This window comes from Poecilia mexicana, unplaced genomic scaffold (assembly GCF_051168715.1).
Source record: "Poecilia mexicana isolate PSO_F unplaced genomic scaffold, ASM5116871v1 scaffold_7, whole genome shotgun sequence".
Lineage (NCBI taxonomy): Eukaryota > Metazoa > Chordata > Actinopteri > Cyprinodontiformes > Poeciliidae > Poecilia > Poecilia mexicana.
The window spans coordinates 28,885,490-28,908,519 of record NW_028263376.1 but is presented as its reverse complement, the minus strand read 5'-3'; the positions used below and the strand labels follow the sequence as shown (position 1 = coordinate 28,908,519).

The following is a 23,030-nucleotide window of genomic DNA, read 5'->3' as shown; positions in this document are numbered from 1 at the left end:
CTTTCTGCAATATTAACATTCCTTCTTTGCCTTTGAGGGGCATTTATAATCTGATGTGAAACTCTCTCATGGTTTAAAATTTAAAAATAAACATTCATTAACATTGCAACACAGATTTTCTGCGCAGCTTGACTGAATCTGGTTTTGGGAGTCTGTGTCTATGAAGACAAAAAGAGCCATCTGTTTACTCCCTCCTGCCAGCTCAGTATCAATCACAGTTTTGATGTCGCCACAAAGAGGGAAAAGCAAGATGCTGAACACGTATTCATGCAAATGAAATCTGAAGGACAGAATCTTATAATAAGGCACAGGAAAGTGCAATATTTTAACCAGTAAGGGTCAGACAAAATTTATGTTCGTGTGTGGAAGATTTAGCTTTTCCCTTCCACAATATCCACACAAGGCAGTATGGATTCATGCTATTTTAATATTCTGAGTCTATTGTCTGAGAGTTGCAGCTGAAATTGAGACTCATTTGACAAGGCAACATATTTCCAATTTGTCGCTGTCTAATTTTGGTGAGTCTGTGTGAATTGTTGTCTCACTTTCCTGTTCCTACTTGACACGAGTGCTTGGTGTGACAGTTTGCTGTAGCCAATCTACTTCAACATTCAGTGCGTTTACAAATGTACATCAACATTACTTGCTTAATTATTTATCTTTATCTTAGTCTGCCATTCTCCTCTAACATCACCAATGTATATTCATATACTTTCATCTGCTTCTCACTGACCATCTTCGTTTTGTCTCATTTCTTTCTAAGTTTTTCTAAATAATATCTTGCTTCATTCTTGTTTTATGAACTCCACCAATTTCCACAACATGATGCTTCCACCATGAGCATCATGATGCTTTATCATTTGCAAAGTATTTGCAAATGATAAAGACGCTGACAAAGGAAGAATGTTCTCACAAAATTTTTATTGCATTGAAAGCTGGAATATTTGTACACAATTATTAGTTTTATAAATAATTTTAATTAAGTAGACACAGAATGTCTTCCAGTGCAGTTTATGGCTTTGAAACCACTTTCAGAAAAACACATAAAACCACACCAAACAAACAGGCTCATGACATAAAATAATAATATTAGATGTTGTTATGAATACCAAAAAAAATGATTTGAATACTGACAAAGATCTGAATCAGTCAGACATGAAATTTCATCGGCAAATCCGGAGTTTTACCCAGAAAGCATGTGTTGAATTTACTTGTATGGGTCTCAAATTACAGGCCACTACGGTCATCAGTTCACAGCATGTTAGAATGAGTGCAAACAATGGTTGCTTGCCTTCTGGGCCTTTGACTTGCATTCAGTCCAATGCTGAATGAGTAATAATCAACCAAATTCAACAGAAGTTAGTCGTTCACGTTGCATAAATCAAATACATCATACAAAAGGCATGATGCACAAACACTGCATCACATTCTTTCAGACACCTGCACAAAGAAACATTTGGTTGCTCCAGCCTCACTGCCCATCTGTGCATGTATCTCAGTTGTTATTTCTTGATTATTTTGGGCATTTCAGAAGATCATACTTCACATTGCCGGTGTGGTCCACCTGCCTGCCAGAATTCAGGCGCCAGTAGAAAAGATCTCTGCAGAAGTAAATGTTGCCTAAAAGGGAAACGTTGATGTTACAACCACCACAATGTATGCCATGTTTTGTTGACGTTTGTGCATTTGGGTTCCCGAGCTTTGTTGTAGAAGGCATGTTTACCTTTTTGCTGGAACACATCATGAGCATCATTAGGGACACCTCCAAAGCTGGCCTCTGTATATTTGGGGTATCCTTTGTCAATCATTTGGGTCTTGAGATTAAACCTGTAGGGATCAGAGATAGATTGAGATCGACTGTATGTCCTTTAACAAGATGGGATAATTTACAGATGTTTTGTCTTAAAAAGGGGGGCAATTTCTACTCACCTCCAAAAGTTTTCTCCACTGAAGAGAAGCACTTTGCTCTTCCCTCTATACAGCGCTCCCTCCACCTTCTGCACACTTGGGGGCAAACCAAGCTTCTCAATACTGTGGGGACCTAGCACACTGCTTCCTGTGTACACCCAGAACCTTCTTCCTAATGTAACAATAAAATATGATTAAAACTCTTTGTCTAACATTTCAGTGCTCTGATAAGCTCTTGAAAGAACACTCCTTACCTGAAAAGAAGTATATTTTTTTGGTCTGAACATCCTCAAAGGCAGAGTTAATGACAGCAGGTAGAGCTGGCCAACTCTGAGAAATGGAAAATGGTCCCGTTCGACCTCCATCTGTCTTGTTTGATACCTTCCAGAATTGCCTATTAACCAGAAATGCAAGATTAGCACGTCATCAGGTTATGTTTCTAGAACATAAGTAGAACTAGCTATTTGCTTACCCATCTTTAAAGAAATGCAAATATCTCTGAATCACAGTGATGGCGTCAAACTTGAGCATCTTGCAGGGGTCTTTGGTGGGATCTACAATGGGTGACATTGTCACGACAGATGATCTAGTCAGATTAGGTCTTTTTGTGCCGTTGCGAGTAGGACCAGGGCCTGTTTTATTTCCTGCAAAATATAGGAATGTTCTTGGTTAAGGCAAAGTTTTTGTGTAGTTGACGAGATTTATCGTGAAAGAGTACTGAGTTGTCCGCACACCGTAGAGGTACTGAATGCCATCAATGTCATCCTGATCCAGGGATAAATCCTCCACATAGCTGTGCAAGGGGAACATGAGAGCTTCTCTAATGTTGGAGTGATCCAAACCCAGGGAGTGTCCGAACTCGTGGGCAGCCACCAGGAACAGGCTATAACCTGGAAGATAGCCGGTTAGAAATGTCATAAATCTCATAAAATGATAAACGCAGAACAAAATCTTGCATTCATGTTGCTCACCCAGGTCAGGACAGAAACCCGATTTCTTGTCTCTATCATAGTTGTCAGTGGTGGCACACCACAATTTGAAGTCTGTCCTCCCGTCAGTCGTACATTGGTTGTATGCCAGGCCCTGAAATACAAAAGGAAAGTGGCAGGGATCTCCATCTGAGCTTGTCACAATTACGGTAGTGTCTGGACAAAAAGAGACAAAATAACTGTGGTTAAACAAAGCAACAAGCCACTGTGGCAGGACTTTCACACCTTGTGTTTTCTGTTACCCACCATCGTTGGGACAGAAGCCAAATTTCTGGTCTCTATCATAGCTGTCAGTGGTGCCACACCACAATTTGCCGTCTGTCCTTCCCTCACTAGTACATGAGTGGTATTCCTTGCCTTGGAACACAAAAGGAAAGTGGCAGGCATCTCCCTCCGAGTTTCCTCCAATTACAGCAGTGTCTGGACAAACACAAAATAACTGTGGTTAAACAAAGCAACATGCCACTGTGGCAGGACTTTCACGCCATGTTTCTTGTTACCCACCACGTTTGGGACAGAAGCCAAATCTCTTGTCTGTGTCATAGTTGCTAGTGGTGGCACACCAGCGTTTTCCGTCAATGCGACCGTCAGTGGTGCAGCTCTTATACATCCTACCATGGAAGATGAAGGGGTAGACACAGCGGGCTCCATTCGCGTTTCCGTCAAATGTGAACAAGACTGTGAGGATTACAGTTGAAAGCGTAATTGTATGAGTTCCAGTTTTCCTTCACAAGCTCATAAACATAATGGATAACTTCAGGCTTGTCATTTTTGTCATGCTTACGTTCAGTTGGGCAGGCGCCGTATTTCTTGTCTTTGTCGTAGTCGGCTGTGGTTGCACACCAGGGTATGCTGTTGTTTACGCCTTCAGTGATGCAGGTGGTGTATGATTTCGCCCCAAAAGTGAAGGGGAAGTGACATATGGCACCTCCCGCATTGCCAGCGTAAGTCTTCACCACTGAGAAGACAGATTGGATTGTGTGTTAAAGGAAATCTGTGCAAAGAACACCAGATGAAGGAGGAAGGTAGAAGAATGTGATTTCTGAGGTGTAGTTACCGTTTCCTTTTCCCAGAGTCCAGTATTCATCATCGTCAAAGTGGGCGTCCCCCAGAATGCCCACACCTGGACGAAAGGCATGAGCTAGAAGGCCATGCTTACCATCAAAGGGAAATGCATCCCCGTGGTCTAAGAAGAACATGAAGCAGCTCATCAATGTTTGATTTTTATAATTCAGCTTCTTAATTTGTTAGAGAGCAAAGGTTTGACTTAGAAATGTAAAAAAGAGCACATACCACCTGTTCCAAAGGAGATCATGATGTCTGCTTCGCCTTGAAGAAGGCGGGTAAACGTCAGAGGAGTGACATCACTCCACACCCTTAAGGCTCTTGCAAAGGCATCATCAATCAGTTTGCTGTCCATGTCGGGAGAATAGTTCAGGATCCTGAAGACACAGTGAACTCAAAATGACTATCTGATCTAGTCTGATGGAAACTTATCAACACTTTTAGTCCAGGTCGGTACCAAAATGCTGTTCGTCAATGTCCTCGGATGTCCATTCAAGGGATCCGGGTCACGGCACCAAATTGTCGTGAAAAAAATTATTACCTAACACTGTTCAGGTGAAATCAATCAATCAGGTTTATTCATACATTGTGCACAATACAGAGAGTTTGTGGGACAATCAATAATGAAGCAGTTCTGGATGGAAAGCTCTGCCAGGAAGAGTCAACACATGAGTTTTATATCAAGGATAAGGAATTCAAAACAAATGGGTGAGACAGTCTGGTTCTCATGCAGCTGTGGGAAACAACTTTCAACCTTGTACATGTAACCCATGTAACATGTAGTTATTTTGGTGAGAGTTCACAAGCATTTCATATAACAGATTTTAACTTATAGTAATTTTCCACCACAAGCTACAAGAGAGAGTTTTCTGAAACTATAGTTGTGTGTGTAGCACAACATGTCATGATGTAATTTGCTTCTGATTTTATGCTGTGAAATGGTTTTTATTAAAGATGTAACCTACCAAGGCAAAAACATTTCTGGTCAAATCGCACGAGGCACAGGGTAGTATGTCAGTTTTTATTTTTCTTTTGATTTGCATGTTTTCAAGTATTCTAAGTTATCATTATTTAAACTTCTCTTTGCATGCCATAGCATTAACCAATGCCATCTGAACATCTATGAATTTTTTTTTTGTATGAAGTGCTTTTTTAAAAAAAAAAAAAAAAAACTGAAACGCTGCCTTAAAAACCAATTTATTAACAAGCAAAAGTTTTTTTAATATAACTAGAACATATTTGGTAGAATAAAAAAAAGTAATCATTAATGTAATGACATATAGTATTTCTTCCTTCCACTCACCTGTATGTAATATCGTTATGGTCCCATTTGTGTACCCCGCCATATATGCTGTAATTGGCCACATCAGGAACACCACAGCGAGGTCGCTTCATGGCATTCAGTGTCGGCTTGTCCAGTTCTCCAGTCTCCTTCAGACCCATCTGTCTCTGCATCATCTTCAGAGCCTTTGCTATGGACACCTTGGACTTGAAGCCACTGCGCTGCTCCGTCACCATGTAACCAAACTTTTTCAGATAACTCTGTCAAACAAGACAAAACACACCAGAGCTCAGCCTAACACTCCCATTCTCAATTTGTGTTTTGTGGCATTTATAAATTGTTTTCATAAAAGACGTCTGTAGCTTTAATTTAGAGAGTAAATATTTCCATTAACATTGTGATATCAGTCTCTGTTCAGGTAATTTGTTTCCCCGAAGAACTTTAGTAAAACTCCATTCTGGGAGTCTCAGACTATGAAAAGAAGAATAAACTTTCTGCCAGTGTTGTAGCACTTGAGATCGTTCTTGGTCTCGAGACCATTTTTTGATGGTCTTGGTCTCATCTCGGACTCGACCGCATTTGGTCTTGGTCTTGTCTTGGTCTCGGGCGCTGAGGACTTGGTATTTTATTTCAAGACGTAAAGAACCGCAACTGTGAACGTACTAAACGTACAGCATACTGTCCAACTTATTTGTTAACATCTTTGTTTTCAGTGGAAAACGCACTGATTAAAATCCAAGCAATGACATGTTTCTGTTCCTCTCCCTCCACTCCCCACTCTTCACTTGCACGTGGCACTCTGAGACATGCGCAGTGGTTTCTCTGAGCAGCAGAATATGTCTGTCTAATCGTCAGTAATAGGACAGCGCTGCACAAATAATAAGAAATCCGATGGCCACAGCTAACTCAGCAGCACTTTGCTTTCTCAGACGGTGAAAGCAAAGTCTGTGAAAGCAGACTTTCACAGAGTCTGCTTTCACATACCCTCCCTAAAGCGAGGGTATGTTTTCTACGCTCCTTCACCTCACATACTTTCCTTCCTCCCCCGCCCCACACACATCGTTCTACCAGATGGCTATTTGTAATCCATAGGTGGGACCCAGAAAATGTTTGGAAACCACTGGGGGGAGGGCAGGAGAAAAAGTTTGGGAACCACTGATCTACGTCATCATTCTATGTTGCTGATTAAATAAAATCATGTGGTAATGACATGCCTGAAAGATATAGCCGTGAGTTTGTGCTAAGCGTATGACGATCTGACAGCGTATGCTGACCTGACAGAACACCCGTTCTTTGTTCTTGTAATGCTCTGCGTAGACTACAGTAGTTATGATTATTTTATTTAATTATGTACATTGATATTTTTTTAATGAACAAACAAAACACAAGAACGAAAGAGCACACAGAGCATGCACATTGCTCTATGATTGTTTTCGTTCAAAGTGGCAGCTGTAATGTGTGCCGTGGTGTCAGATTACCTGGCTTCATGTAGTGGGAGAGAGGGCAGAACAAAGAGTTTGTTCTGCTTTTGATGTTGGTAAAATCCATGAAGTATTTAATATCTAGGTGTTTTTATGGAAATATGGATCTTTCAGATCAATTTGAGAAGCAATTTTGATCATATTTCACATTTTATCGTGTCATGTAGCGCGGGGGGCTGGTTTTGGTCTTGTCTCGGTCTCGACATCCCTCGGTCTTGGTCTTGACTTGGTCTCAACATCCCTCAGTCTTGGTCTTGACTTGGTCTCGGGTTAGGTGGTCTTGACCACAACACTGCCATCTGCTACTCACTTGTGCCAGCTCTTCATCTGCCACCTTTTTGACGATGTTCCCTGGGGAGGTGACAAGGACCGACTTGACAGGACGGCTCCATCCGTTCTGTACGCCTATTCCCAAAAGTAAACACACAACTAATGCACAGCACCTCATGACGTGCTCTGCTGCGGCACAAAATGCAACAAAAATGCAAAAACTAACTTCAAAGATAATCAAGTGTGAACCAAAGTCAAAAGAAGAAAAACATCTCAGAATATCGGCAAAGTTTCCACTTCAGTGATGTCTTCTGTGTTTTGGAAGTTGGTCCCTGTTGCTGTCTGTCTGAACTGTGCTGCTGGTTGTTGTTGTAGATGTTGTATTTATAGAGAGTAGAGTCTTAGTCATCAAACCCTCGCTCCCGCCTACTGTAACATCAGTTCTGTGCAGAAATTTACAGGCTGGGGAAATTTACAAAACATCCACAGGTAACACTTTGACGGGGTATGAATAAGACTGACATGACACTGTCATAAACATGAATAAGTCTTTATGAATATTTATGACTGTGTCATTCGGTAAATTATGACACTTTTAATACAAAGTTGACATTATTCAAAATGTCTTTGTTATGACAACTTGACATTAACCAAGAAATTATGATCCGACATAAATTTGTTAGAAAAGTATTACCGATTAAACTTTAAAAATTAGCTTTACGTGGTGATGTTATATTGCTCTGATACTTTGTTTAGTCTTAAATTTCTTAAATTAATTCATCCTAAAATAGTGCAATACACCATCTCCACCAGTGAGAGGCAGCAGTGTACAAACAGGCGCACAGTGCCTTGGTCTTCTTGGTAAAGAAGAAATCTATTATCTTGTGGGGCCCATAGACATGAATTACTCATGTTCATGACAGGTGTTTATGACAGTATCATGTCAGTCTTATTCACACCCTGTCAAATAAAGTGTTACTCATCCACATTTATTTCATACCTACTAACTAATGAGTGGATAATAAGTTGATGTTTTTCTTTTCTTTTAAAACTTTTTCCATGTAAAGTGTGACTATTTATCTCTTGCACATCAAACATTTTTGCTTCTTTCTATAGTACTGCTAAGAAAAAGTTCCTTATTAAGATTTTGCTATAACATTTCTCTTCTTATTAAAAACAATTTGTGTGTTCAACTACGAACTTGACAGAGAAAACTAAGAGCATCACTATTGTGGGTGATTCAAGATGGATATGTAAGATGCATGGTGGTAGACAGGGCCGACCCAAAGCAATAGCAAACCAAGCAGCAGCTTACACTTTAAATAAGTTGATTCTCATGGTTGGTTACTCTGAGACAGATCTGTAAAAAAAAAGTAACCCATTTTAGTTGATTAGATGATCAAATCAACTTGCATAGATTGTTTACATAATTGTGTGTAACAAATATCTGCTTCCACATTTTTCTATAGAGTTCTGCTTCCTCTGTTTTAGAAGCTGGATTGCAAAATTAGGTCAAGGATAAAGCAGAATAAGAAAACTGTGTTCTGATGCTTTATGTACTCAGTCTCTTGAGTGTCTTTACTTTTGTTTGATTAATAGCAATAGTGATGGAAACTTTACTCAGTTTCATTAAATAGACAATAAATAAGAGCAAAGATCCGGTCAGAAAAAGCAAAACGATATCTCAAAAAATTACTTATCCTTCAAGGAGGGAAAAAACAAAAAGATCAGAAAAAAGCCAAGATAAAGGTTTGTTTTATTGTGACTTGGTAATGTAATGTAATGTAAAAGATTAGTAAAACTACTAGCATGATAGCGACCTGGAACAGTCCAGTTCAACAGCCAAACATTTATGCTAGGCTCTTTGTGTTTGTGTGACACTGAGTTTAAACTTTAAATGAGTTGATTCTCATGGTTGGGTCTGTATATTTCTGAGGTATTTTTGGCTTCAAAACGTCGTGTTTGATAATGTTTGGTAACAATAATTAAAATTTCTCGATGTTTGACATTGTGTAGCAAAAGTGTTTTTACGTCAGGCTACACAGCTGCTGCATCGATGAGCTGCTCTATGCTGTAGTATATGTTGTTTGCTGCTGAGCAGAATCATTTTGTGGGTAAAACAAACATTGTTACATCAATTTCTAAGTTATGTGAAACTTCTGTTAAAATTATTTGAACGCTCAGAATCATTCCAGTACCGGTACCGGTCCACATTCTCAGGGGAGAAAGACTCACCTGGTATAAATAAAATTTTTAGCTATTGGAGTAACGTTTAAGAGAAATTTATTTAATCAAAGAATGTCATGAATATGTGTGTAGGGCTACATCGATTGCAATTTTCTCACTGATCACTGGTTACTGATCTTTAAAAAGCCTGACCTGCCGATTTTGATTTTAGCTGATATAATTTTTTTTGGTCTGAAATGTCGCTGAATATAGCAAGAAAGCCAGTGAGTTGAAACAGTGGGGTGAATATTGTTAACTGTAAATGTGGAGACCTGACCTGTTGGTTCGGTCTGTCAGTCAAACCTCTCACTGTAGAGCAGAAGAGGACGAAGGCTGATTTTTAAACCTTTGCTGATAAATATTAAGATTAGGGGATAAGATGGGCTTCGTAGTCATTTGGGTTTTTTGTGTGTTTATTTAGGATTCTGTGTTCTGTTGAGTCTCCTTGTTGTCCCATCTACCATTTGATCATCCCCAGTTGTCCGTTGTTTCAGGACAACTCCTGTTTCTCCTATTTTGTGTAGCACATTTCAGCAACAACGCAGTTTTACTTTGAAAACCGAAACGCTAATCAGACTACAAATAATAGTGAAACTTTCTAGAGTCTAAGTCTAAGTCATAAAAAACACCATTATCTACAATTAAGAAAACCAGTAACAAACATTACATTTTGATAGGTGCCATCATCAATACACATCAGATATGTTGGTCAGTGTTCATTTTATTTTGGCCACTGAAGAAAAATATCCTCTGATGCACGACCAAATGGTCAACAACCCATGACGCAGCATGGCTCATCGCGCTTTTACTTTGAAAACTGAACCGCAAAATGAAGCAGTCCCATGATCCAGGTAATGCGAGGCATTGTTTGTTGCCAGTCACGTGGTTCTCAACAAGATGACAAGCCTTGAAGCGGGGCTTCATCGGACACGCCCCCTTTTTATTCAGTACAAGCCTCGAATCCTGGATTCAGATAGCCCATCACTATTAAATTCATCATTTCATTCCCTAAAACCTGGGTCCGCTGAGTCTGCCTCACCACCTTCACCACATATCATGACAGAAGAACACAACCAAAAGTAACTGCGGTGAGGAACGCAAAATAGGAAAAAGAAATATAATCTACAACATGGACCTTGCACATTGGAATGAGTTGATATCTACAATTAAGGACTACGTGGAGATTTTGGCAGAACCATACTTGGCCTTCAGACGCCTTGGGGTCGCCATCAGACTCCTGTTTTTGCAGAAGGACTGGTCTGACCATCTCCTGTCCGTGGGGTTGGTGGAGCTTGTAGTGGGAAAATTTAAGGTTACTATGATTAGCTGAATCATTAAGATCCTTCTGAAGCAGGTTTTCTGAGCTTAACATGACAATGGAGTCATTGGCCTTAGCAATAAAATAAAGTCATTGAATTGTTCCTTTATCTCTCCTGGCTCCTAGTGAAGAAGACACACGTGTGTGTTGTCTAGTCTGCTGTCTGTCCTGTAACCAAGTAGATTACCAAACTATGTGATCTGAATGAACCTCTACCTATAAAACTGTAAGCTGTGTTCTGCTCGGGACTCTTTCTCCTGACTGTGTTCAGTGAACGTTTGAACACTGTTGAGCCTTCGAATAAATACTGATTAAGAATATATTCTTTGTTTGGTTCTTGAAACAGTTTTGCCTCACTCCTTGTTAAAGGAAAATTTCCACAACAATTTGCAGTCACGAACAGGATCCGGCGAGGTGGAGAGGTCAAGGGCGACAAGAGATCGGATGCATTGGCCAATCTGAGGAGTTTGTCTTCAGTTGGAGGTCTCGTCCCTGCGACTGTCGACCGACCAGATCTATAAGAGCCTCAATAAATTTATTGGGTGAGGACTGTTTCAATCACGTTTCTTCCTTTTTGTTTTCTGTTTTTTTCATATCTGCTGGGACAGGCTCCGACTACTGGTGAACTAAACATAACTATCTAAGGAGTAGATGGTGAGTATTTTTAATCTTTTTCCAACTTTAATGAAAGAAAGTAACTATCTAAAAGGCAGATAGTGGGTATTTTTTTTTATCTTTTTCCACCTCTAACGAAAGAAAGTAACTATCTAAAAGGAAGATAGTGGGTATTTTTAATCTTTTTCCACTTTTAACGAAAGAAAGTAACTATCTAAAAGGTAGATAGCGGGTATTTTTAATCTTTTTCCACCATTAATGAAAGAAAGTAAAGAAAGTAACTATCAGAAAATAGTGATGCTTTTCTTTTTTTTTTCTTGCCTAAAGAAACAAAGTAACTAAGGGAAGATAGTGGGTGGTTTTTAGCATTTCTACACATTGAAGGAAAGAAAACCAGTGAAGAGACGTCTCACTGAAAATATGGGTTCCGGAACCTCAAAGAAAAGTTTGGAGCGTTTTTATTTATGACCTAATGGCAAAAAAACAAAAAACAAAATGGGAACGACTGTTTTGCATACTAAAAACAGAATTATGACTTTCTTAAAGTGGGAAACTTGAGTGTTAATCAATTGAAACTGGTGCAAACACAGCTTGATGAAAAATGGATGTTAAAAAAAAAGTGGGCCACACTGAATGCTGCTGCCCTTTCCTCTTTAAATAAACTTGGCTTGGTAGGTCGTCATCAGTTTCATTTTGCCATGAGATATTTGACCAAAAGGAAACAGTGAATTCAGTCGTGAACAAGTCAAAGCTACATCCATGATGCTGAGCACCTAAAACTTTAATGGGTGGAGTCCAACTTCCTTTTAAAATGTGGCCTCTGAGATGGACATCAAAAGAAAATAAGATCTTGATAAAACTGTTCCATTAACCCAGACTTCTCTTGGCTGTGTTGACCCTGTGGTCTTTCATTTAGAGAAGCAAAATTGTCCTGTCCAAAGTGTCTAATATGACCAAATCCTTTCATCTGAGTCCTTTTTTATGCTTTATTTCTTTTTCTGTGCGGAATGATATGAGCAGAGTCTTTTATTTCGGTTGCTGAACCTATACAACTTGAGATGCTATTTGAATAAAAGAAGTTCTATCAAAGTGTCTCTTAGATTTCTGCATATTTTTATGACTATAAACAATGCAAACAAACAGTGTTTGGCAAAACAGTAGGAATTAATTTGCTGTTCACAAGTTAAACAACCAAAAGCAGAGGACAATTTCTTATATCGGGAAAGAAAAGTCTTATCTCCTCAAATACAAAAAGATTCTTTAAAGTGGTTGTTAGTGTCCACACACAGCTCTGGAAAAAAAAAATTAAGGGACCACTTAAAATGATCAGTTTCTCTGATTTTACTTTTATGTTTGAGTAAAATCAACTTTGTTTTTTGAATCTATGAAGTACTAACACCATGACTCAGAAATTTCAAGCAAAAATTATTTGCAGAAAACCAGAAATGGTCAAAATAACGACAAAGATGCAGCGCTTTCAGACCTCGAATAATTCAAAGAAAGCAAGTTCACATTCATTTAGAACCAACAACACTCCAGTATTTAAGGGCCAGACTGTGAGAACAAACCTGAATCACATAATTAGACCATTAACAGGACTCCACAGAACATGATTCAGGCCTTTGATTCTGACGTGTTGGATTTGGGACACATCAAGCTTGTAGGAAACAGGATTTGAATCCCTAGAGATTGACACCCCTAGTCTAAAGTCAGTATGATAAGATAAACTGTGGATGTTACTATGTGAAACTTCTGTTAAAATTATTTGAAGGCTCAGAATCAGTCCAGTACCGGTACCGGTCCACATTCTCGGGGGAGAAAGACCCACGTGGTATAAATAAAATTTTTAGCTATTGGAGTAACGCTTAAGAGAAATTTATTCAATCGAAGAATCTCATGAATATGAGTGTAGGGCTGCACCGATTGCAGTTTTCTCACTGATCACTGGTTACCGATCTTTAAAAAGCCTGACCAGCTGATTTTGATTTTAGCTGATATAATTTTTTTGGTCTGAAATGTTGTTGAATATAGCAAGAAAGTCAGTGAGTTGAAACAGTGGGGTGAATATTGTTAACTGTAAACCTGCAGACCGGACCTGGTGGACCGGTCTGTCAGTCAAACCTCTCTCTGTAGAGCAGAAGAGGATGGAGGCTGATTTATAAACCTCTGCTGATGAACATTAGATTAGGGGATTAAAGGGGATTCACATGTAAGAACTGGCCAATCACGATCCCCCAAAATTAAGGAAATCGGCACCCAGAAATCAACTGGTCGATATAAATGTTTCGTGTATTATACATGTATATAATGTAAACAGCACTACTAGACATGCAATAAGCACTGTGTGATGACCTAATGATCAGACTGCTGATTGCAGCCAGTCCATATTGAACTAGAGATGCCCCAAAACCAAATTTCGCTTAGGGACCCATGGAGGCTTGGGCCACCCCTGTCTGCTCTTCACTGTAATTGTTGCAGGTCCCAGGTGGAGGGACATGTGGGCAGATCCAAATAACCTGTTTTAACAGGAGAAACGAGTGAGCCACAGGAAAAGGTGTTGCTGTGCTGGTAGCTCTCACCTGAATGGAGGGGAGATTTTTCCACACAGAACTGTTGCACCGTCAGTCCGTCATGTCCCACGTCTGCCATCTAGTGGCGCATTTGTGCTAGTTAAGTGGTACATTAATATAGTTGATCGGTGGAACTCTGTTATATTTGTAGTAAAGAATGAATAGTAATCATGTTTCTTATGCACTTTTCAGCTGCTTGAAAAAAAACAAAACAGATTTTACATTTTTCAGTCTATATCAAGAAAATACACAGGCAGATGTAATTAAGCTGCAATTTCATTAAGACTCAGAAGTCATTGTGGTGTTTAAACACTAGGGGGAGACGTGCGCACATTTGATGATGAACACAGGCTTTTGTGTTATTTGTTACCTGGCATCTTTCAGTATCTGTTTAACAAAGCAGTAAAAGGAGGAAAAAGTAGAAGAGAAAGAATTTGATTTGCTATATACAGCTTTTTTTCAGATATTATTTCAGCCCTGTCACTCGCAACTTAGAAGTTTCACATGAATGTGTCATCAATCAGAGATCATTTTCTGGAGAAAAGTTTAAAGATTCATGTAGAGGTGCATCTCTACATCAGAATAACATTGCTAAGTAAATTTATTTACTGGTTTATTGAATGAAGGCAGATGTGTATCAGTTTCTCAAAAAAGTTCAATATAAGACGGGTGAAAACTTATTTTGAGTACAGAATGGTTTGTTTGGTTATTGCTTGTTTGAATGGGGACAATTGTTGAGTATACATAACACCAAAAACTGTAACATTTATAGCCTTAGCTAATTTGCAATGCATCTATCCAGTCGGCTGTCCTTAACATACTCAGTCATTGTTAAAGAAGCTGGCTGCACAGAGCGTGCTGTCTCAAAGCATAATAATGTGAAGTTTATTGGAAGAAAAAGGGTGGGATAGAAGAAGACTCGCAAGGCGTGGAGTTAGTGCTTCACAAGCTACCAGACATATCCAGGAATGGGCAACAACTAGCACTTTACTTGAGTTAAGCCAGTGGAACCCAAAGTCTGGATGGAGACCCCACTTTGGGTCACCACTTTGTAATTTTGGAGTGCTAAGATGCAAAGATCAACCTAAATAATAAACATGACTAAAGTAAAGCATATTGTTACTATTAACATTCTTATAGTTTGGCATAACTATAAGAATGTTATAAGAATGTTATAGTTATAACATAACTATAACTATAACATAGTTATAGTTATATAACTTAGATATCTTAGAATAGATTCTAAGATATCTATTCTTTTATCTTAGAATAGATAAAAGCATCATGTTCACCCATGTGTTGGCTGTTGTTGCTGCTTATGTTGTCATTGTTCCCCATTTGTAGCTGATTCAAAGAGCTGAAGTCCCCAGTGCAGAAAGGTTTGGAAAATAAACCACTCCTGAAACAGAGACAACTTCAGAAAAATAGTACCTGAGCTAAAAAGAGGGCTGGTTTATGGAACTGCCTAGTTTATTATCGTCTTAAAAATTGTCAGTTTTTAACCTGAAAATAAAGATTGCATTGCCTTACATGCCTTTAATGCAGAAGGAGCTTCAAGCAAGAACAGAGTAAATATATTGTGCAGCACATAGAAATATTTTTCACTGAATCAATATCAATCAATCAATCAAATTTTATTTGTATAGCACATTTCAGCAGCAAGGCATTTCAAAGTGCTTTACATAAGTAAAATAAAAACAGCATGTGAGAAAGAGATTTAAAAAAACATAATTAAAACATAAAAATAATTAAACAGTGAGAGAGAAATAAAAAGCTGTAGAACTTTAGTTGAGACGCCGTCAACTGGGACTCTAATCTCTCTGACTTTTTTTTTTTAAAGATAAAAACATTAAAATCACCGAAACAGTGAGAAAGAAAAAGACATTTTGAAAAAGATTAAAAAAAGATGAAAACATTAAAACCCGCACCCCTTTGAGGGCCTCAGTTAAATGTCATTTAACTGTCGTATATCTTATATATACGTCATCCAGCCCCACAAAAACCTCTGAAACAAAAACCACAAAAACCTCCATGCTAAAAAAAACCCCAAACATTTAATTACCGCAATCTCTAATCTTTCTTCCCGTCACTAAATGCCTCCACTGCCTTCTAAGAGCTTTGGAGGTGCACATCTCAGCAGTGCTCATAGTCAAATTAAGAAGAAAACATCATCAACAGTATCAAAATACAAGCTTGGTGTTCATTACCAAGTGCTCATGAAGCCACTTTGGTTTTCTGCAATATTAACATTCCTTCTTTGCCTTTGAGGGGCATTTATAATCTGAAGTGAAACTCTCTCATGGTTTAAATGTAAAAAATAAACATTCATTAACATTGCGACACGGATTTCTGTAACAGGTAATTAGTTTCCTGCGCAGCTTGACTGAATCTGGTTTTGGGAGTCTGTGTCTATGAAGACAAAATTAGCCATCTGTTTACTCCCTCCTGCCAGCTCAGTATCAATCATAGTTTTGATGTCGCCACAAAGAGGGAAACGCAAGATGCTGAACACGCATTCACGCAAATGAAATCTGAAGGACAGAATCTTATAATAAGGCACAGGAAAGTGCAATATTTTAACCAGTAAGGGTCAGACAAAATTTATGTTTGTGTGTGGAAGATTTAGCTTTTCCCTTCCACAATATCCACACAAGGCAGTATGGATTCATGCTATTTTAATATTCTGAGTCTATTGTCTGAGAGTTGCAGCTGAAATTGAGACTCATTTGGCAAGACAACATATTTCCAATTTGTCACTGTCTAATTTTGGTGAGTCTGTGTGAATTGTTGTCTCACTTTCCTGTTCCTACTTGACACGAGTGCTTGGTGTGACAGTTTGCTGTAGCCAATCTACTTCAACATTCAGTGCGTTTACAAATGTACATCAACATTACTTGCTTAATTATTTATCTTTCTGTCATTCTGACTAGTCTGTCATTCTCCTCTAACCTCATGAGTGTATACGAATGTATATTTGTATACACTCATCTGCTTCTCACTGACTATATTAATTTTGTCTCATTTCTTTTTAAGTTTTTCTAAATAATGTCTTGCTTCAATGTTTCCATTGTTTTTATGAACGCCACCAATTTCTACATGACGCTCCCACCACCTTATTTCACAGTGAGGACAATGTACGCAGACTTGTAATTTCCCCCCATTTTTTCTCTAATTTTACCAATGATTGGTACGGCCAAACATTTCAGTGTGAATTTCATTATCAGCCTGATGTTAGCCATTTACAAACAGTATTTTGGCTTCTTTTTTGTCACTTTTGTAGTAATCTTTTCCATTTTTCTGAATAACTTTTCATCCCATGTCAAAAGAATACTTGTTTCACAGTGAATAATGGCACACTGTTACCAACATCAGCCCCACCATCATTCCAAAAGTCTTTGTTCTGGGCCTTTTATGTTCATTTTGCACTGAAACACGTTGCGGTCACTGACCTCCGGGAGCTCTCTTCATGAGAGAGGTTTCTCCTCTTTTTTAACACTGCTTCGGGTGAGACGTGTTGCGGCTTGTCAACCTCTGCATAAAAAGCTCACTCTCACAGTGTCAACTCCCTTTTGACTGGGAATTGATCTTGTCTGTGTGCTTGCGCAGGCTATTGTGAGTATTATTGTGGGAATAATTGTAACTATAAAGGAACTGCTTGTTTTATTCACAGTGGAAACTGGTTAGGGTTCTCTGCCATTTTTATCTTCTGTTTTGTGGATAGCCAGTTAAAGTGCAGCCTTGGTGGAACTTTGTTTATTTATAGTGGTATTTAATTTCACAGTTAGGAGGTGTTTTGGTTTATTGTTTTGGCCTTGGAAACTCTGAAGCTTAGGTCTTCCGTGTGTTGGTCCTATTAGTTTCTCATGTGTTTTGTTTTTTTTAACTGAAAAATGACTGACACTAGCTGTTGAGTGGATACGTTTTCTTGTGCCAGAAATAAGCTTTGCTGTTTTGACGGGGTTCCAACACAAGGTCATCCCTGAGCAGTGTGACGACTGGATTTTCCTGTGGTGTTTATATTTGGGTACAATTGTTTTAACAGATGAATGTGGCACTTCCAGGCAACCAGGCATACTGAGGTACACTGTGCTTCTCCACAATGTCACAGAAATCAGTAGTGTTCTTGAGGTGATGATGGACAGGTAGATCGTCAGTTTGTGAATCTTAAATCTATCTTAAATCTTATTATCTGGGGTTTCATAGTAATTTTAGCTTATAAAAGCTTTAGAACTTCATGAAATCTTAAATTTTTATTGTTCAGGCAATTAGAAAGTAGTTTAGAAATATCTCTGGTTATCAGATTTAAACTGGAAAAGTGAATTATATTGCAAGAAATGTTTTTTGTTGGTTGTGTATAGCAGCAGTAAAGAAACATATCAATTCAAAAGTACTTGCAAATGATAAAGACGCTGACAAAGGAAGAATGTTCTCACATAATTTTTATTGCATTGAAAGCTGGAATATTTGTACAAAATTATTAGTTTTATAAATAATTTTAATTAAGGAGACACAGAATGTCTTCCAGTGCAAGTTTATGGCTTTGAAACCACTTTCAGAAAAACACATAAAACCACACAAAACAAATAGACTTATGACAAAAAATAATAATATTAGATGTTGCTATAAATACCAAAAAAATATTTGAATACTGACAAGGGTCTGAACCAGTCAGACATGAAATTTCATCTGCAAATCCAGAGTTTTATCCAGAAAGCATGTCTTGAATGTACTTGTATGGGTCTCAAATTATAGGCCACTATGGTCATCAGTTCATAGCATCTTAGACTGAGTGCAAACAATGGTTACTTGCCTTCTGGGCCTTTGACTTGCATTCAGTCCAATGCTGTATGAGTAATAATCAGCCAAATTCAATAGAAGCCAGTTGTTCACATTGCATAAAGCACATACATCATACAAAAGGCATGATGAACAAACACTGCATCACATTCTTTCAGACACCTGCACAAAGAAACATTTGGTTGCTACATCCTCACTGCCCATCTGTGCATGTATCTCAGTAGTGATTTCTTGAGGCATCTGGGCATTTCAGAAGATCGTATTTCACATAGCCGACGCGGTCCACCTGCCTGCGAGAATTCATGCGCCAGTAGAAACGATCTCTGCAGAAGTAAATGTTGCCTGAAAGAGAAACGTTGATGTTACAACACCCACAATGTATGCCATGTTTTGTTGAGTCTATTGAGTCTTTTGTTGAGTTTTGTTTTTGGGTTTCTAAGCTTAGTGGTAGAAGGTATATTTACCTTTGTGCTGGAACACATCATGAGCATCATTAGGGACACCTCCAAAGACGGCGTCGGTATATTTGGGGTATCCTTTGTCAATCCCTTGGGTCTTGAGATCAAACCTGTAGGGATCAGCGATAGAATGAGATCTACTGTTGGTCCTTTAACACAAAACGTGTTTAAGGATGGGTTAAATTACAGATTTTATCTAAAAAAGGGGGCAATTTCTACTCACCTCCAGAAGTTCTCTCCACTGAAGAGAAGCACTTTGCTCTTCCCTCTCTGTAGCGCTCCCTCCACCTTCTGCACACTTGGGGGCAAACCAAGCTTCTCAATACTGCGGGGACCTAGCACACTGCTTCCTGTGTACACCCAGAACCTGGTTCCTAATGTAACAATAAAATATGATTACAACTCTTTGTCTAACATTTCAGTGCTCTGATAAGCTCTTGAAAGAACACTCCTTACCTGAAAAGAAGTATATTTTTTTGGTCTGAACATCCTCAAAGGCAGAGTCAATGACAGCAGGTAGAGCTGGCCAACTCTGAGAAATGGAAAATGGTCCCTTTCGACCTCCGTCTGTCTTGCTTGGTACCTTCCAGAATTGCCTGTCAACCAGAAATGCAATATTAGCACCTCATCAGGTTATATTTCTAGAACATAAGTAGAACTAGCTATTTGCTTACCCATCTTTGAAGAAATGCAGATGTCCCTGAATCACAGTGATGGTGTCAAACTTGAGCATCTTGCAGGGGTCTTTGGTTGGATCCACAGTGGATGGCGTTGTCACTACAGATGGATCAGTGGGTTCAGGTTCTTCTGTGGCATCGCTCTCATCAGGGTAAGGAGTTGTGGTAGGAGTATTAGGTTGAGGTGGAGTAGGATCTGGGCCTGTTTTTCTTCCTGCAAAATATGGGAATGTTCTTTAAGGGAAAGTTTTCATGTGTTTGACGAGATTTATTGTGAAAGAGTACTGAGTTGTCGGCTCACCGTAGAGGAACTGAATGCCTTCAATGTCGTCCTCATGCAGGGAGAAATCCTCCACATAGCTGTACATAGGGAACATGAGAGCTTCTCTAATGTTGGAGTGATCCAAACCCAGGGCGTGTCCGAACTCGTGGGCAGCCACCAGGAACAGGCTATAACCTGGAAGATAGCCGGTTAGAAATTTTACCATCTCATAAAATGATAAACGCAGAACAAATTCTTGCATTCATGTTGCTCACCCTGGTCAGGACAGAAACCCCATTTCTGGTCTTTATCATAGTTGTCAGTGGTGGCACACCACAATTTGCCGTCTGTCCTCCCCTCACTAGTACATGAGTGGTATTCCTTGCCTTGGAACACAAAAGGAAAGTGGCAGGGATCTCCCTCTGAGTTTCCTCCAGTTACAGCAGTGTCTGGACAAACAGAGACAAAATAACTGTGGTTAAACAAAGCAACAAGCAACTGTGGCAGGACTTTCACGCCTTGTGTTTCCTGTTACCCACCACGGTTGGGACAGAAGCCATATTTCTTGTCTGTGTCAAAGTTGTTAGTGGTGGCACACCAGCGGTATCCGTCGTTGCGGCCCTCGGTGGTGCAGCTATCATACTTATCACCCAGGAAGGTAAAGGGGAAGACACAGGGGGCTCCATCCGCATTTCCGTCAAATGTGAACAAGACTGTGACGATTACAGTTAAAAGCGTAGTTGGATGAGTTCCAGTTTTCCTTCACAACCTCGTAAACATAATGGATAACTTCAGGCTCGTCATTTTTGTTATGCTTACGTTCACTTGGGCAGAAGCCGTATTTCTTGTCTTTGTCGTAGTCGGCTGTGGTTGCACACCAGGGCAGGTTGTCGGTACGGCCTTCGGTGGTGCAACTGGTGTACGATTTCCCCTCGAAAGTGAAGGGGAACTGACATACGGCACCTTCCGCATTGCCAAAGTAAGTCTTCACCACTGAGAAGACAGATTGGATTGTATGTTAAAGGAAATATGTGCAAAGAACACCAGAGGAAGGAGGAAGGAGGAAGGAAGAAGCACGTGATTTCTGAGGTGTAGTTACCTGCTCCTTTTCCCAGAGTCCAGTGTTCGTCATCGTCAAAGTGGGCGTCCCCCTGAATGCCCTCACCAGGAGGATAGGCGTGAGCTAGAAGGCCATCCTTACCGTCAAAGGGGTATGGATCCCCGTGGTCTAAAAAGAACATGAAGCAGCTCATCAATGTTTGATTTTTAGAATTCAGCTTCTTAATTTTTTAGAGTGCAAATGTTTGACTTAGAAATGTAAAAAAGAGCACATACCAGCTTTTCCAAAGGAGATCATGATGTCTGCATTGCCTTGAAAAAGACGGGTAAACGTCAGAGGAGTGACATCACTCCACACCTTGAAGGCTCTTGCAAAGGCATCATCAATCAGTTTGCTGTCCATGTCGGGAGAATAGTTCAGGATCCTGAGGACACAGTGAACTCAAAATGACTATGTGATCCAGTCTGATGAAACTTATAAATACTTTTCAGCTACAAGAGAGAGTTTTCTGTAGCTGAAAACTACAGAAAATCAGGTCATGATATAACCTGTCATGATATAATTTGCTTTTGATTTTAGGCTGTGAAATGGTTTTCATTAAAGATATAATCTACCATAGCAAAAATATATCTGGTGAAATCGCACGAGGTACAGGGTAGAATGTCAGTTTTTATTTTTCCCTTGATTTGCATGTTTTCAAGCATTTTAAGACAATATTATTTAAACTTTCCCTTGCATCCCATAGCCTTACCCAATGCCATCTGAACATTTATGACTTGTTTTTTTTTGTATAAAGTGCTATTTTTCAGAAATGTTGTTTTCTGAAATCCTGCCTTGAAAATCAATGCTTTATTTACAAGCAAATATTTTATAGCCACTGCATATTTGGTAGAATATCTCACTATGTAATAATTAATGTAATGAAACATAGTATTTCTTCCTTCCACTCACCTGTATGTAACATCAGTATGGTCCCATTTGAGATCCCCGTCAAAGGTTTTGTAATTGGCCACATCAGGAACACCACAGCGAGGTCGCTTCATGGCATTCAGTGTCGGCTTGTCCAGTTCTCCAGTCTCCTCCAGACCCATCTGTCTCTGCATCATCTTAAGAGCCTTTGCTGTGGACACCATGGACTGGAAGCCACTGCGCTGCTCCGTCTCCATGTAACCAAACCTTTTCAGATAACTCTGTCAAACAAGACAAAACACATCAGAGCTCAGCCAAACACTCCCATTCGCAATTTGTGTTTTGTGACATTTATAAGTTGCTTTCATAAAAGACATTTAGAGAGTAAAAATTTCCATTAACATTGTGATATCAGTCTCTGTTCAGGTAATTTGTTTCTCCCGAACAGCTTTATTAAAACTCTGTTCTGGGAGTCTCAGACTATGAAAAGAAGAATAAACCATCTGCTACTCACTTCTGCCAGCTCCACATCTGTCACATTTTTGATGACGTCCCCTGGAAAGGTGACAAATACCGACTTGACAGGGAGGCTCCATCCGTTCTGTACGCCTATTCCCAAAAGTAAACACACCACTAACGCACAGCACCTCATGGCGAGCTCTGCTGCGGCACAAAATGCAACAAAAATGCAAAAACTAACTTCAAAGATCAAGTGTGAACTAAAGTCAAAAGAAGAAAAAAAAGAAGGCAAAGTTTCCACTTCAGTGATGTCTTCTGTGTTTTGGAAGTTGGTCCCTGTTGCTGCCTGTCTGAACTGTGCTGCTGGTTGGGGTTGTAGATGCTGTATTTATACAGAGTAGAGTCTTAGTCATCAAACCCTCGCTCCCGCCTACTGTAACATCAGTTCTGTGCAGAAATTTACAGGCTGGGGGAATTTCCAAAACATCCACATTTATTTCATACCTACTATCAAATGAGTGGATAATAAGTTGACGTTTTTTTTTTCTTTTAAAACCTTTTTCATGTAAAGTGTGACTATTCGTCTCTTAAAATAAGAGCACATCAAAAAAAATTGTGCTTCTTTGTATAGCACTGCTAAGAAAAAGCTCCTTATTAAGTTTTTGCTTCTTACTCTGAGACGAA

General features: G+C 39.3%; 2 protein-coding genes across 2 annotated transcripts; both read right to left on the bottom strand.

Moving 5' to 3' along the window:
* Nucleotides 1–1,513: 1,513 nt before the first annotated feature.
* LOC148158462 (matrix metalloproteinase-9-like) lies at nucleotides 1,514–7,186 on the bottom strand. Its single transcript, XM_088007546.1, has 13 exons — nucleotides 7,036–7,186; nucleotides 5,266–5,504; nucleotides 4,191–4,339; nucleotides 3,955–4,083; nucleotides 3,682–3,855; nucleotides 3,402–3,575; nucleotides 3,144–3,317; nucleotides 2,643–2,798; nucleotides 2,381–2,552; nucleotides 2,163–2,302; nucleotides 1,930–2,080; nucleotides 1,724–1,827; nucleotides 1,514–1,620 (listed from the first exon to the last, which is right to left on the bottom strand). Exons 1-13 carry the CDS (start codon nucleotides 7,171–7,173, stop codon nucleotides 1,514–1,516), a joined length of 2,007 nt encoding a protein of 668 aa, XP_087863672.1. The 5' UTR covers nucleotides 7,174–7,186.
* A 10,959-nt stretch (nucleotides 7,187–18,145) lies between these two features.
* On the bottom strand, nucleotides 18,146–22,715 carry LOC106928275 (matrix metalloproteinase-9). The gene is made up of 13 exons (XM_015004403.2): nucleotides 22,402–22,715; nucleotides 21,930–22,168; nucleotides 21,254–21,402; nucleotides 21,018–21,146; nucleotides 20,738–20,911; nucleotides 20,458–20,631; nucleotides 20,194–20,367; nucleotides 19,958–20,113; nucleotides 19,654–19,870; nucleotides 19,436–19,575; nucleotides 19,203–19,353; nucleotides 18,986–19,089; nucleotides 18,146–18,863 (listed from the first exon to the last, which is right to left on the bottom strand). Exons 1-13 carry the CDS (start codon nucleotides 22,537–22,539, stop codon nucleotides 18,739–18,741), a joined length of 2,070 nt encoding a protein of 689 aa, XP_014859889.2. The 5' UTR covers nucleotides 22,540–22,715; the 3' UTR covers nucleotides 18,146–18,738.
* Nucleotides 22,716–23,030: the final 315 nt, after the last annotated feature.